The 14,450-nt window shown below is 46.5% G+C and overlaps 1 protein-coding gene across 1 annotated transcript in view; it reads right to left on the bottom strand.

The window, feature by feature from the left end:
- The window catches only part of MED13 (mediator complex subunit 13), an 865,231-nt gene that overhangs the window by 546,006 nt on the left and 304,775 nt on the right, over window positions 1–14,450 (bottom strand). The window contains exon 12 of the mRNA XM_069226440.1: window positions 10,908–11,029. Coding sequence (XP_069082541.1) covers window positions 10,908–11,029 — 122 coding nt within the window. The remainder of the gene's footprint in view (window positions 1–10,907; window positions 11,030–14,450) is intronic.

The following is a 14,450-nucleotide window of genomic DNA, read 5'->3' as shown; positions in this document are numbered from 1 at the left end:
TTCCATCTTTGGTGTGAGGTTTGGGGACTAAGACCACTGGGCTAGCCCAGGGGCTGTCAGAGCGCTCAATTACTCCCAATTCCAGCATCTTGTGGACTTCCACCTTGATGCTTTCCTTAACATGGTCAGACTGTCTAAAGATTTTGTTCTTGACAGGCATGCTGTCTCCTGTGTCCACATCATGGGTACACAGGTGTGTCTGACCAGGGGTTAAGGAGAAGAGTTCAGGAAACTGTTGTAGGACTCTCCTACAATCATCTTGCTGTTGGCCAGAGAGGGTGTCTGAGTAGATCACTCCATCTACTGTGCCATCTTTTGGGTCTGATGACAGAAGATCAGGGAGAGGTTCACTCTCTGCCTCCTGATCCTCATCTGTTACCATCAACAGATTGACATCAGCCCTGTCATGGAAGAGCTTAAGGCGGTTCACATGGATCACCCTCTTGGGGCTCCTGCTTGTGCCCAGGTCCACCAGGTAGGTGACCTGACTCTTCCTTTCTAGTACTGGGTAAGGGCCACTCCATTTGTCCTGGAGTGCCCTGGGAGCCACAGGCTCCAGAACCCAGACTTTCTGCCCTGGTTGGAACTCAACCAGTGCAGCCTTTTGGTCATACCAAAACTTCTGGAGCTGTTGGCTGGCCTCAAGGTTTTTGGTTGCCTTTTCCATGTACTCTGCCATTCTAGAGCGAAGGCCAAGTACATAGTCCACTATGTCCTGTTTAGGCTCATGGAGAGGTCTCTCCCAGCCTTCTTTAACAAGGGCAAGTGGTCCCCTTACAGGATGACCAAACAGAAGTTCAAAGGGTGAGAATCCTACTCCCTTCTGTGGCACCTCTCTGTAAGCGAAAAGCAGACATGGCAAGAGGACATCCCATCTCCTTTTGAGTTTTTCTGGGAGCCCCATGATCATGCCTTTTAATGTCTTGTTGAATCTCTCAACCAAGCCATTAGTTTGTGGATGGTATGGTGTAGTGAATTTATAAGTCACTCCACACTCATTCCACATGTGCTTTAGGTATGCTGACATGAAGTTGGTACCTCTGTCAGACACCACCTCCTTAGGGAAACCCACTCTGGTAAAGATACCAATGAGGGCCTTGGCTACTGCAGGGGCAGTAGTCGACCTAAGGGGAATAGCTTCAGGATACCTGGTAGCATGATCCACTACTACCAGGATATACATATTTCCTGAGGCTGTGGGAGGTTCTAGTGGACCAACTATGTCCACACCCACTCTTTCAAAGGGAACCCCCACCACTGGAAGTGGAATGAGGGGGGCCTTTGGATGCCCACCTGTCTTACCACTGGCTTGACAGGTGGGGCAGGAGAGGCAAAACTCCTTAACCATGTTGGACATATTGGGCCAGTAGAAGTGGTTGACTAACCTCTCCCACGTCTTGGTTTGTCCCAAATGTCCAGCAAGGGGAATGTCATGGGCCAATGTTAGGATGAACTTCCTGAACAGCTGAGGCACTACCACTCTCCTAGTGGCACCAGGTTTGGGGTCTCTGGCCTCAGTGTACAGGAGTCCATCTTCCCAATAGACCCTATGCGTTCCATTTTTCTTGCCTTTGGACTCTTCAGCAGCTTGCTGCCTAAGGCCTTCAAGAGAGGGACAGGTTTCTTGTCCCTTACACAGCTCCTCCCTTGAGGGTCCCCCTGGGCCTAAGAGCTCAACCTGATAAGGTTCAAGCTCCAAAGGCTCAGTTCCCTCAGAGGGCAGAACTTCTTCCTGAGAAGAGAGGTTCCCTTTCTTTTGCTGTGTTGTAGTTGGTTTCCCAACTGACTTTCCTGTTCTCTTGGTAGGCTGGGCCATTCTTCCAGACTCCAGCTCTACTTGTTCACCCTGTGCCTTGCACTGTGCTCTTGTTTTCACACACACCAGTTCAGGGATACCCAGCATTGCTGCATGGGTTTTTAGTTCTACCTCATCCCATGCTGAGGACTCCAGGTCATTTCCAAGCAGACAGTCCACTGGGATATTTGAGGAGACCACCACCTGTTTCAGGCCATTGACCCCTCCCCATTCTAAAGTAACCATTGCCATGGGATGTACTTTTCTTTGATTGTCAGCGTTGGTGACTGTGTAAGTTTTTCCAGTCAGGTATTGGCCAGGGGAAACCAGTTTCTCTGTCACCATGGTGACACTGGCACCTGTATCCCTCAGGCCCTCTATTCTAGTCCCATTAATTAAGAGTTGCTGTCTGTATTTTTGCATGTTAGGCGGCCAGACAGCTAGTGTGGCTAAATCCACCCAACCTCAGAAACTAGAATAGCTTCAGTGTGGACCCTGATTTGCTCTGGGCACACTGTTGATCCCACTTGGAGACTAGCCATACCAGTGTTACCTGGATGGGAGTTTGGAGTGGAACCTTTCTTGGGACAGGCCTTGTCTCCAGTTTGGTGTCCATGCTGTTTACAGCTATGACACCAGGCCTTTTTGGGATCAAAGTTTTTACCCTTGTACCCATTGTTTTGTGAAGAGGCTCTGGGCCCACCCTTCTGTGCAGGTTTTTGGGGGCCTGTAGAAGACTCTTTACTATTTTTAGTTTTGGTTGTCTCATCACCCTTCCCCTGGGGAGTCTTTGTGACCCCTTTCTTTTGGTCACCCCCTGTTGAAGTCTTGGACACCCTTGTCTTGACCCAATGGTCCGCCTTCTTTCCCAATTCTTGGGGAGAAATTGGTCCTAGGTCTACCAGATGCTGATGCAGTTTATCATTGAAACAATTACTTAACAGGTGTTCTTTCACAAATAAATTGTACAGCCCATCATAATTACTTACACCACTGCCTTGAATCCAACCATCTAGTGTTTTCACTGAGTAGTCAACAAAGTCAACCCAGGTCTGGCTCGAGGATTTTTGAGCCCCCCCTGAACCTAATCCTGTACTCCTCAGTGGAGAATCCAAAGCCCTCAATCAGGGTACCCTTCATGAGGTCATAAGATTCTGCATCTTTTCCAGAGAGTGTGAGGAGTCTATCCCTACACTTTCCAGTGAACATTTCCCAAAGGAGAGCACCCCAGTGAGACCTGTTCACTTTTCTGGTTACACAAGCCCTCTCAAAAGCTGTGAACCATTTGGTGATGTCATCACCATCTTCATATTTTGTCACAATCCCTTTGGGGATTTTTAACATGTCAGGAGAATCTCTGACCCTATTTATATTGCTGCCACCATTGATGGGTCCTAGGCCCATGTAGGAAGTTGGCTCTGTATGTGCTATTTCAAAGTAAGGAATAGCATGCACAGAGTCCAAGGGTTCCCCTTAGAGGTAAAATAGTGGTAAAAATAGATAATACTAATGCTCTATTTTGTGGTAGTGTGGTCGAGCAGTAGGCTTATCCAAGGAGTAGTGTTAAGCATTTGTTGTACATACACATAGACAATAAATGAGGTACACACACTCAGACACAAATCCAGCCAATAGGTTTTTGTATAGAAAAAATATCTTTTCTTAGTTTATTTTAAGAACCACAGGTTCAAATTCTACATGTAATATCTCATTCGAAAGGTATTGCAGGTAAGTACTTTAGGAACTTCAAATCATCAAAATTGCATGTATACTTTTCAAGTTATTCACAAATAGCTGTTTTAAAAGTGGACACTTAGTGCAATTTTCACAGTTCCTAGGGGAGGTAAGTATTTGTTAGGTTAACCAGGTAAGTAAGACACTTACAGGGCTTAGTTCTTGGTCCAAGGTAGCCCACCGTTGGGGGTTCAGAGCAACCCCAAAGTCACCACACCAGCAGCTCAGGGCCGGTCAGGTGCAGAGTTCAAAGTGGTGCCCAAAACGCATAGGCTAGAATGGAGAGAAGGGGGTGCCCCGGTTCCGGTCTGCTTGCAGGTAAGTACCCGCGTCTTCGGAGGGCAGACCAGGGGGGTTTTGTAGGGCACCGGGGGGGACACAAGCCCACACAGAAATTTCACCCTCAGCGGCGCGGGGGCGGCCGGGTGCAGTGTAGAAACAAGCGTCGGGTTCGCAATGTTAGTCTATGAGAGATCTCGGGATCTCTTCAGCGCTGTAGGCAGGCAAGGGGGGGGATTCCTCGGGGAAACCTCCACTTGGACAAGGGAGAGGGACTCCTGGGGGTCACTTCTCCAGTGAAAGTCCGGTCCTTCAGGTCCTGGGGGCTGCGGGTGCAGGGTCTCTCCCAGGCGTCGGGACTTTAGGTTCAAAGAGTCGCGGTCAGGGGAAGCCTCGGGATTCCCTCTGCAGGCGGCGCTGTGGGGGCTCAGGGGGGACAGGTTTTGGTACTCACAGTATCAGAGTAGTCCTGGGGTCCCTCCTGAGGTGTCGGATCTCCACCAGCCGAGTCGGGGTCGCCGGGTGCAGTGTTGCAAGTCTCACGCTTCTTGCGGGGAGCTTGCAGGGTGCTTTAAAGCTGCTGGAAACAAAGTTGCAGCTTTTCTTGGAGCAGGTCCGCTGTCCTCAGGAGTTTCTTGTCTTTTCGAAGCAGGGGCAGTCCTCAGAGGATGTCGAGGTCGCTGGTCCCTTTGGAAGGCGTCGCTGGAGCAGGATCTTTGGAAGGCAGGAGACAGGCCGGTGAGTTTCTGGAGCCAAGGCAGTTGTCGTCTTCTGGTCTTCTGCTGCAGGGGTTTTCAGCTGGGCAGTCCTTCTTGTAGTTGCAGGAATCTAATTTTCTAGGGTTCAGGGTAGCCCTTAAATACTAAATTTAAGGGCGTGTTTATGTCTGGGGGGTTAGTAGCCAATGGCTACTAGCCCTGAGGGTGGGTACACCCTCTTTGTGCCTCCTCCCAAGGGGAGGGGGACACAATCCTAACCCTATTGGGGGAATCCTCCATCTGCAAGATGGAGGATTTCTAAAAGTTAGAGTCACCTCAGCTCAGGACACCTTAGGGGCTGTCCTGACTGGCCAGTGACTCCTCCTTGTTGCTTTCTTTGTTCCCTCCAGCCTTGCCGCCAAAAGTGGGGGCCGTGGCCGGAGGGGGCGGGCAACTCCACTAAGCTGGAGTGCCCTGCTGGGCTGTGACAAAGGGGTGAGCCTTTGAGGCTCACCGCCAGGTGTTACAGCTCCTGCCTGGGGGAGGTGTTAGCATCTCCACCCAGTGCAGGCTTTGTTACTGGCCTCAGAGTGACAAAGGCACTCTCCCCATGGGGCCAGCAACATGTCTCTAGTGTGGCAGGCTGCTGGAACTAGTCAGCCTACACAGATAGTCGGTTAAGTTTCAGGGGGCACCTCTAAGGTGCCCTCTGTGGTGTATTTTACAATAAAATGTACACTGGCATCAGTGTGCATTTATTGTGCTGAGAAGTTTGATACCAAACTTCCCAGTTTTCAGTGTAGCCATTATGGTGCTGTGGAGTTCGTGTTTGACAGACTCCCAGGCCATATACTCTTATGGCTACCCTGCACTTACAATGTCTAAGGTTTTGTTTAGACACTGTAGGGGTACCATGCTCATGCACTGGTACCCTCACCTATGGTATAGTGCACCCTGCCTTAGGGCTGTAAGGCCTGCAAGCTTACCTATACTGCATAGGCAGTGAGAGGCTGGCATGGCACCCTGAGGGGAGTGCCATGTCGACTTACTCGTTTTGTCCTCACTAGCACACACAAGCTGGCAAGCAGTGTGTCTGTGCTGAGTGAGAGGTCTCCAGGGTGGCATAAGACATGCTGCAGCCCTTAGAGACCTTCCTTGGCATCAGGGCCCTTGGTACTAGAAGTACCAGTTACAAGGGACTTATCTGGATGCCAGGGTCTGCCAATTGTGGATACAAAAGTACAGGTTAGGGAAAGAACACTGGTGCTGGGGCCTGGTTAGCAGGCCTCAGCACACTTTCAATTGTAAACATAGCATCAGCAAAGGCAAAAAGTCAGGGGGCAACCATGCCAAGGAGGCATTTCCTTACATTTGGTCTCCCATTGTCCTTGAATGTTGTGATTGTTGAGGTGAGCTCCCCAGCCAATCATTGATGCATCTGTTGTAACTATGGTCTGAGGCACAGGGTCTTGAAACGGCCGCCCTTTGTTTAGATTTGTGGAATTCCACCACTGAAGGGACATGTATGTTTGGCGGTCTATCAACACTAGATTTGAAGTTGACCGTGTGCCTGTGGCCATTGCTGTGCAAGGCACTGTTGCAAGGGCTGCATGTTTAGTCTTGCATGTGGACCAATCGCAATACAGGATGCCATCATGCCTAATACTTTCATGACTAATTTGACATTGTACTGTTGGCCTGTCTGTATTTGTGCTAATATATAGTGAAATGCTTGTATTCTTTGCGGATTTGGACTTGCTAGCGCTTTTTGAGTATTTAGTGTCGCCCCTAAATACTGTTGAATTTGCGCAGGTTGCAGTTGTGACTTTGGTACTTTATGGAGAACCCTGGGGTGTGCAGGGTATTACACAATGCGCATGGTTTTGACATTGTGTATGACTGATTTTATTAGCCAATCGTCCAGATACGGAAAGACATGACTGTGTTGTCTTCTTAGGTAGGCTGCGACTACCGCCAGGCATTTTGTGAATACCGTGGGAGCTGCTGTTATTCCGAAGGGTAACACTGACTTGATAATGCTTTCTTTGAATGACAAATCTGAGATATTTTCGGTGTGCTGGATGGATGGGTATGTGGAAATACGCATCCTTGAGGTCTAATGTTGCAATGAAATAGTGTTGTTGAAGTAGTGGGATAACATCCTGTAGTGTTACCATGTGAAAGTGTTCTGATAGGATGTAAAGATTGAGGGTTCTGAGATCTGATATTGGCCTTAAGGTCCCGTTCTTTTTGGGAATGAGGAAATACAGTGAGTAAACTTCTGTCCATATTTGATTGTGTGGCACAGGTTCTATTGCTTGTTTGAGTAATAGAGATTTTACTTCTTCTTGCAACAAAGCAATATGGTCTGTGGGCAGCTTGTGTGGTCTTGGTGGAATATTTGGTGGAGTTTGTGTCAATTCTATGCAGTAGCCATTGCGGATAATTGATAATACCCAGCTGTCTGTGGTAATGGGTAGCCAATTGTTGTGGAACTTTTGCAGTCTTCCCCCCAGGGGTGAGGTGTGAATTGGGAAGGGATGGCACAAGTCACTGCTTAGTTTGTTGTGAGGCTTGTTTTGCTGATTGATATTTTCCCCTGCCTCTGGGGTACTGGCCTCTAAGTACCTTTGAAAACACCTTGTTGATATTGAGGTTGGTAGGCCGTCTTTGGTTGTGAGGTGGATGCCTCGGCAGCTTGGGCTCTAAATCCACCTCTATAATCGGGCTTATGAAAGGATTCCCTGTATTGCGTGGTATACAGAGCACCCAAGGCCTTTGTGGTGTCCAAATCTTTTTTCATTTTTTCAATTGCCGTGTACATGTTTGGGCCAAAAAGTTGTTTTTGGTTGAACGTATTTTGAGGACTGCCTGATGTATTTCAGGCTTGAATCCTGAAGACCTAAGCCATGCATGTCTTCTTATGGTTACAGTAGTGTTGATGGTTCTGGCTGCTGTACCTGCAGAGTCTAGGGCTGACCTGTTCTGATTATTGGTGATGGCTTGCCCTTCCTCTATTTGTTGTGCCCTTTTTTGCTGTTCCTTTGGGAGATGATGAATTATGTCTTTCATCTCATCACAGTGGGCCTTGTCGTATCTAGCCAACAATGCCTGAGAGTTGGCTATCCTCCACTGGTTGGCTGCCTGAGATGCCACCCTTTCCCCCGCAGCATCAAACTTCTACTCTCTTTGTCTGGTGGGGGTGCATCACCTGATGTCTGCGAACTTGCTCTTTTTCTGGCTGCACATACGACTACAGAGTCTGGAGGTAACTGTTGGGTGATAAAGACAGGATCAGAAGGAGGCGGCTTATATTTTTTCTCCACCCTAGAAGTAATTATCCTTGCTTTTACTGGCTCCTTGAATATCTGGTCAGCATGTTTTAACATGCCGGGGAGCATAGGCAGCGACTGATAAGTTGCATGTGTAGAGGAGTGTATTAAAAAGGAAACCATCCTCTAATGGCTCAGTTTGCATGGCGACATTGTGATACAATGCCGACCTAGCTAGGACTAGAGTGTAGCCTGTACTATCCTCTGGTAGTGAAGGTTTAGATGGATAACAATCTGGGTTATTGTCTGGAATGGGGTCTGGATCATAAATATCCCATGGATCCACATTGTCCTGCTGCGAATCAAATGTGTTCTGGTGACTGCATAGGTGTAGGACTAGTAGGTGGAGCAATATGTAAATGTGGAGAGTGAGGAGACTACTGAGGAGGAGAAAATTGAGGAGATGGAGGTTTCTCCTTTGTTCTTGGCACTTTAGCTGGAGGCTGTGCAGTGTCCAATTCCTGTTGAAAGGCTAATTTCCTCTTTGGTTTTGGAGGAGGTGCTGTTAGAATTCTGCCAGTCTTGTTATGGATGTGAATCCTGGCTTGCTTTTCATCTATTGCCTCCATTGGTGAGTCTCCCTCAGTATCTTTATGGCTTTCTTCAAGCACCTGTTAAAGTCAATGCTCCTTTGTGTAAATAGGCTTTTTCAGCTCTGAACCTGTTTTTTTCGGTATCGAAAAAGTAGGGGTTGAGCTTGGTCTCAGCTCTGAAACCGATTTTCGAGATTTCGACTCGAAAGAGCGATTTTTGCTGGGCTCGGAGACAGAGCTTCGGCTCAAGTCTGATGGCTTGGGAGGAGTGGCCTTTTTCGTTGCCGAAGTTGTGGGTTAGTCACCGAAGGTAATTTTTCAGGTCGAGCCATGGCCTTCCGGCAGTGGCATCCAAGGCCTTATGTTTGGGGTTGGCTGGGAAACGGGCAGGCGTACTCATGTGCTGTCCTGCTGTGACCAGTCTGTCCTCCTCAGACTCCTGCTCGGAGTCGGATCCCCCGGAGACAGCAGTCTGCAGGATCTCCTCCTCTTCGACGTCGAGAAGTTTGGTGCTTTTGGATGCCATCTCGAGTCTCCGTGCTCTTCTGTCTAGGAGCGTTTTCTTGGATCGGAAAGGATCTGCAGGCCTCGCAATTTTCTTCCAGATGGTCTGGGGAAAGGCATAGTTTACAGACGAGATGTTGGTCCGTGTAAGGGAATTTAGCGTGGCAGAGGACAAAAGCAGAATGGAGTCTGATCCAAGAGGCTTCCACGCAGTCGGCTCCACTAGGCCCGAGTTGAGCGTGGGCGCCCCGAAGGGCGAGTAAAGATGTTTGATCCAACGTTACCGAAGTGTCAATAGAAGATGGAACACGATCGAAACAATACCGATGAGAAATAGAGCATTCTGAAACTTTTCTGACTCAAACTATCGGAGCGAAAGGAAACTCATCCGAACCCGATGGCAGAAAGAAAATCTAACATGGAGTCGATGCCCATGCGCAATAGAGCCAAAGAGGAGGAGTCACTCAATCCCGTTACTCGAGAACACTTCTGCGAAGAAAAACAATTTGTAACACTCAGAGCGCAACACTAGATGGCAGACGTATGCACAGCATAAGGAGGTTAGGGAAAACATACTTCAGGTTACTTCTTTTCTATAAACACCAATTTCTAACCAACACTGTGTGGATGTGCCTTTGATCAGGATATATGAAACATCCTTAACCTTATGGGATAAAAAATGTATCTGATTTTCTTAACTTTAATAAGTTAAACCTATCAGCAATTCCCCAAAAACTGGCCGGAAGAAAAAGATAAAAAGAAAACAGAAAAAGGAGAGGGGAAAAGTTAAAACAAGAGAAAAGGAGAAAAAAAAGTATAGAAGCACCTTTTTCGCATTAGAAGACAGACAACTGAGAGCAGGGGTCTGGATCGGAAAGGGTGCAAAGGAACTGACATCAGCTTGCAGGGGTGGCGGTTGTACGCAGTTCTGCTCTGTCACTTTACACTACCAGTCAGTGTGAAGCTGGACTGTCACATATCAGGACCCAGGAGCACTACTGCAAAATTCTCTAGATCCAGTCTGGCCCATGAGAAATATGCTAAGTTGAGGAACGTGCGATTAGATAAATCCATCAGAAATATCTCGGAAAAAATAAAAAAAATAGACACTAGTCTGGGAACCTATTCAGCCTGCCATCTGCCTTGATTCAGGGCTGCAGAGAGCAATAAAATCATTTTAACATTAGAAGACCGCTTCTTTTGTTGAAAAAGAAAAAAAATAGTGATTCCTTCAATAACTAAGGTATTGACTACAATGCAGCTTGAAAAAAATAATACTAGGTGGGACCTATCTAAGTACCCCTGCAATGGATCCTATTACTGTTCTCCAACTACAGCCAAACATTTGGAATGAGCTAAGTGTCTTGTGGAGCACCCCAAGGATTAAACCTCTACAATCCTCTGCTCAAAACCTATCTACCCCTAGATACAGATTCATGAGCATAGTTTCCAAATGCATACCGATGACAAACTGACTTAAGCTAAGATAACACCCCCACCTGCTCTACTGGAGGGAGATGTTTAGTCTGCATGGAACTCATGTTACATACTAGTGATGGGAAAATGTGTGCCCTATTCACTGCACTTAGATCAGCTTCCAGACTTTGGAAGTCCTGCTACTCCAAAAGTGAAGAACCATGGGATAAGTTACACTCTATACTCACATTTGCTAAAGTCCACACAATAGTAAAATGTTGCTAGACTGAGGTTTCCTTTGGCAGTACATAGGCAGTGTTTAATTATATTTCATTCACTGTTAATCATGTGTTGTGGGCACTGGCGTAGATATTAGGTGCTACTGTTCATTAATAAAGTTCAGATGACAAGCAAAACGTAACATTTGGGGGCATTAAGTGCCTGTTTAACCTTTACATCAGATTCCTTCCTTGCATCTAAGGATACAACCCATTGTGCATCAACTGAGCAGCAATTAAAAAAGAAAAGTGAGCACTTGGAAATCAGCTTGCGGCCTACATGTAAAAAGATAAGTAAACAAAACTCGTTTTATTTTATCACTTAGTAGTTTACTCACTGTTAACTCATCTTCATCAGAATTGAAGAGATTATCCAGATCAGTATAAGACACAACCAGATCATTCTCATGAATAAGGCTGGTTGATGCTGTTCTGCTATGAGAAGCTGCAGGCTGAGCTTCTGCAATAAAGAAAAACATAAGTCAAGAAACTGAGAAGCCCAAACAAAAACGCAACAAACAGGTTATTCACCAATTGCTAAGCTACTACAAACTATTCTAGTTAAACCAGACGTGACCAAACTTCTTTTTAACTTTACAATAGCAATCATTTGATAACAAACAAACTTGTACACATGCAGACCTTAAATTTTATCACATGTACACAAAAAAATAAACTTGCAATGCACGAACTGAAGAGCAATATCTTAAAACACCAGAGTGCCAAGTACTTACTGATTTGACAATCCACCTTCCTTTGTCTTTGTTTCCCTGTGATTTAATTTCAGTTCATTAAGAACTGAACAACCACACCGTAGAAAATCAACTATCAATTGCCACTTGCACCCACTCCCACCAGAAACAAGTATTTGAATTGCAATGCAATGGGTCTCGAGTAAGAGATATTAGCATTGTAAATTCCTAGCTGGACTTTTCTTGCCACATAAATTGTAAGTGAAAACTAAAACCATTGACATAAGTAAGCCAATTCACAGCGCCACGGCCGCTGTGAGTGCGAAGGATAGACACAAAAGGAAAAAGAAGTTTGCTCACAGTCAAACGTATCGGCAAACATGCAATTATCCATGTAACAGGGTCACTGACCAAGGCAGTAACAAAACCGCCCCAAGGAGGGACAAACGCAAAGCTTTTACCAATGATAACAGAAGAATTCTGAAAGCCAAGCCCATGAACGAGTGAAAGTGATGGGGGTGTGGTAGGCGTGGTTAAAAGCCCACAGATAGATTACAATATGTCAGAGCGCTTGCATAGCTCGACCTAAAAAGGACTTCACTCTCCAATTAAAAGTCTTGCCTCTCTTTCAGTAGTCTATTAGGAACCAACAGTTTTTGGAGCAATGGTTACCTTCCAGTCGCCAGATCATCAGCTAGCTTATCTATTCTAGTAAATCATGTGAATTTTGCTTCTGCCACTGCCCATCGCTACTAATTCTGCAATTGTTTAGGTTTGTCCTAGTCTGATGCAGCCAAAGATCACTAGCTGACTTTTTGAAAGTATTATTCCAGCTGAGAAATTCTGCATCACACTTTCCCTTTCATGGGCTTCAGGATTATGCCTAATATGAACTATTTACGATAACAGGATTAAGACTATGCAGTATCATCCCAATATTCCCTAATTTTACGGCACAACTATGGCATATGGAGGAAGCACACTTCTTGACATTTAGGTCACCAATTGAATCTATAAGGGTGTAGGAAGCTGGCTCTCTATACAGTGCACTAAAAATAAGTACACCATGCAGATATTGCAATCCCTAGATCCCCAATTGGTTGGCAGAGACAAAGTAGCAAACACGAACGCTCTTTTTTGTGGTAGTATTCCGGCCAAGCAGTTATCAAAGGGTGGTGTTAAGCATTTGTTGTACTCAGAAGCAATAAATGAGACACTCAGAGAATAAATCTGAGGCTAATTTCGAAAAATCACACTTTTTACATATATTTTAAAACCAAGAACTTTGCAAAGGAGTAAGAACTGTTTTTGTGTTCAAGCCTGTGTGCCCACAATTCAATTCTATGGCAGGAAAAGTCAATGCATAAAAGGTAAGTACAGTCTGTTTCAAGGGGGGGTTCACCTTTTGGGTTTAGAAATGTAGGGGCCCAAGGTCTAAAGTGAAGCCATTAGTTCACTTGGAGCTCTCCAAATTCCACTTGGAGCTCTCCAAATTCCACTGGGAGCCTGGCGCTGGTGTGTTTGTAGCTGGGTGCATTATGAAGAAGGGGAGCCACTTAAAAACAGGCTGCTAGGAGGATTTGGGGGACAAGTCAGTTCCCAAACAGGGACTGGGGTCGTAAAGGGCTTTAAAGCAATGGGGAACAGCTGGCTCTTCAGCACCCAGGCTAATCAGCTCAGTTGCACAGTGGATAGGGCAGCTGGGCTCTGTGCGCAAACGGGCTCTACGCGTTCAGGGTCAACCAACTGGCAGGGGCAAAATCAGGTCAGCTGGGGCACTCAAGGTGGGTCTCCATGTTCCTGACATCCCTTGCCAGCTGCTTGCTCCTGCTACAGTGAGAATCCCAACTCGGCTCTCACTGTTGGCACTTGATGTAGTGTGTCCAGTAGCCAAGGGATTAGTGCTGCATGGCTCCGGTGAGGGCAGACATTCCAGGTCCTCTAGACTACAGGTACCTCCACCTAGTCATCTGCAGTGTTGGTTGGGGTCAGGGAGCTGCAAAGCGGTGGACCAGACACTGCTTTTTGGTGCCTGTCGCTGCACAAAAGTAGCTCTACCCCAAGGGAGGCTAGCAGTATTATTTGAAGTGCTGACCGGCTACCCAAGGCTTTGGTAGCTCTCCAGCTCGCAGGACGAGCGACTCTGTTGTGACTGTCGAGAGCTGCATGCAGGGTTTCGTGCAACAATGTCCATAGCTCTTCTGCTGTTCGCGCCAGGCAGTGGCTCTTCTTTGTCCTCCTCTTGAACCGTTGAATCGGAGTTCTTAGGTTCAGGGGTGCCACCTAAATACTCAATGTCAAATGGTTTCTTACCTGTAGAAGTAGTTTTGCATCTTTAAAAAGTGTTTTCTGGAGTCGAATGCTGTGCATTACTCCACCATCTAGAAGTTGAGTCCAGAAAGCTATCTTCTATTCTACTTTTTTATTCCCTGCTCAGGGACATCAAACGACTTGTCTGCTTCTGATCCCATTTCTTGGGGAGGTGGGAGGGTCGCATGTGAATCCAGAAAACTCTTCAAGCTGCAAAACTGGTGCCTTTCTTTCTGGTTGAGTGAGGTCTGGGCTGAATAGCTAGCTGCTTCCTCGCTTTTCCGTAGCAGATTTGGATTGCGTTGACAATCCATCTGGAGATAGCTGCTTTGGATACTGGCGAGCCCTTGTTTGCTTTCGCAAATGACACGAAAACCTGGTTTCCTTGGTGAAAAGTTTTTGTCTCCTGTAAGTAAAACATTAGGTACCTCCAGACATGTAGTGTGGAGGGCTCTCTCTCTCTGCTTATGTCTTTGGCTCCTGGAAAAAGGCCAGCAGTACTATGCTCTGATTAACATGGAACTGCATTACTACCTTTGGTAAAAAATTAAGGGTTAGTTTTGAGAACCACTTTGTCCTGGTGTATTTGTAAGTACGGTTCCTATACCGCTAGCGCTTGTAGTTCACTGAATCTGCGAAGTGATGTGATTGCTAAGGCCATTTTTAGAGAGATTGACTTTAGATCAGATTTGTGGTACCACAGGTATTGATGGTGCATGGCACAGGTGGAGGCAGAGATTCCAGGTCCTCTAGACCACAGGTCGCTGTTTCAGTTGTGTTAGCACTGTGTTTAGGTTCCATAACGGTGTTAGCAATGATCTTGGTGATGATCCTTCTAGGAATCTCTTTACTACTGTGAATGTAAAAAGGCTGGTTCCA

Source organism: Pleurodeles waltl, chromosome 3_1 (genome assembly GCF_031143425.1).
Source record: "Pleurodeles waltl isolate 20211129_DDA chromosome 3_1, aPleWal1.hap1.20221129, whole genome shotgun sequence".
NCBI lineage: Eukaryota > Metazoa > Chordata > Amphibia > Caudata > Salamandridae > Pleurodeles > Pleurodeles waltl.
The sequence above is the reverse complement of the archived record's forward strand: the minus strand, read 5'-3'. Positions and strand labels throughout refer to the sequence as shown.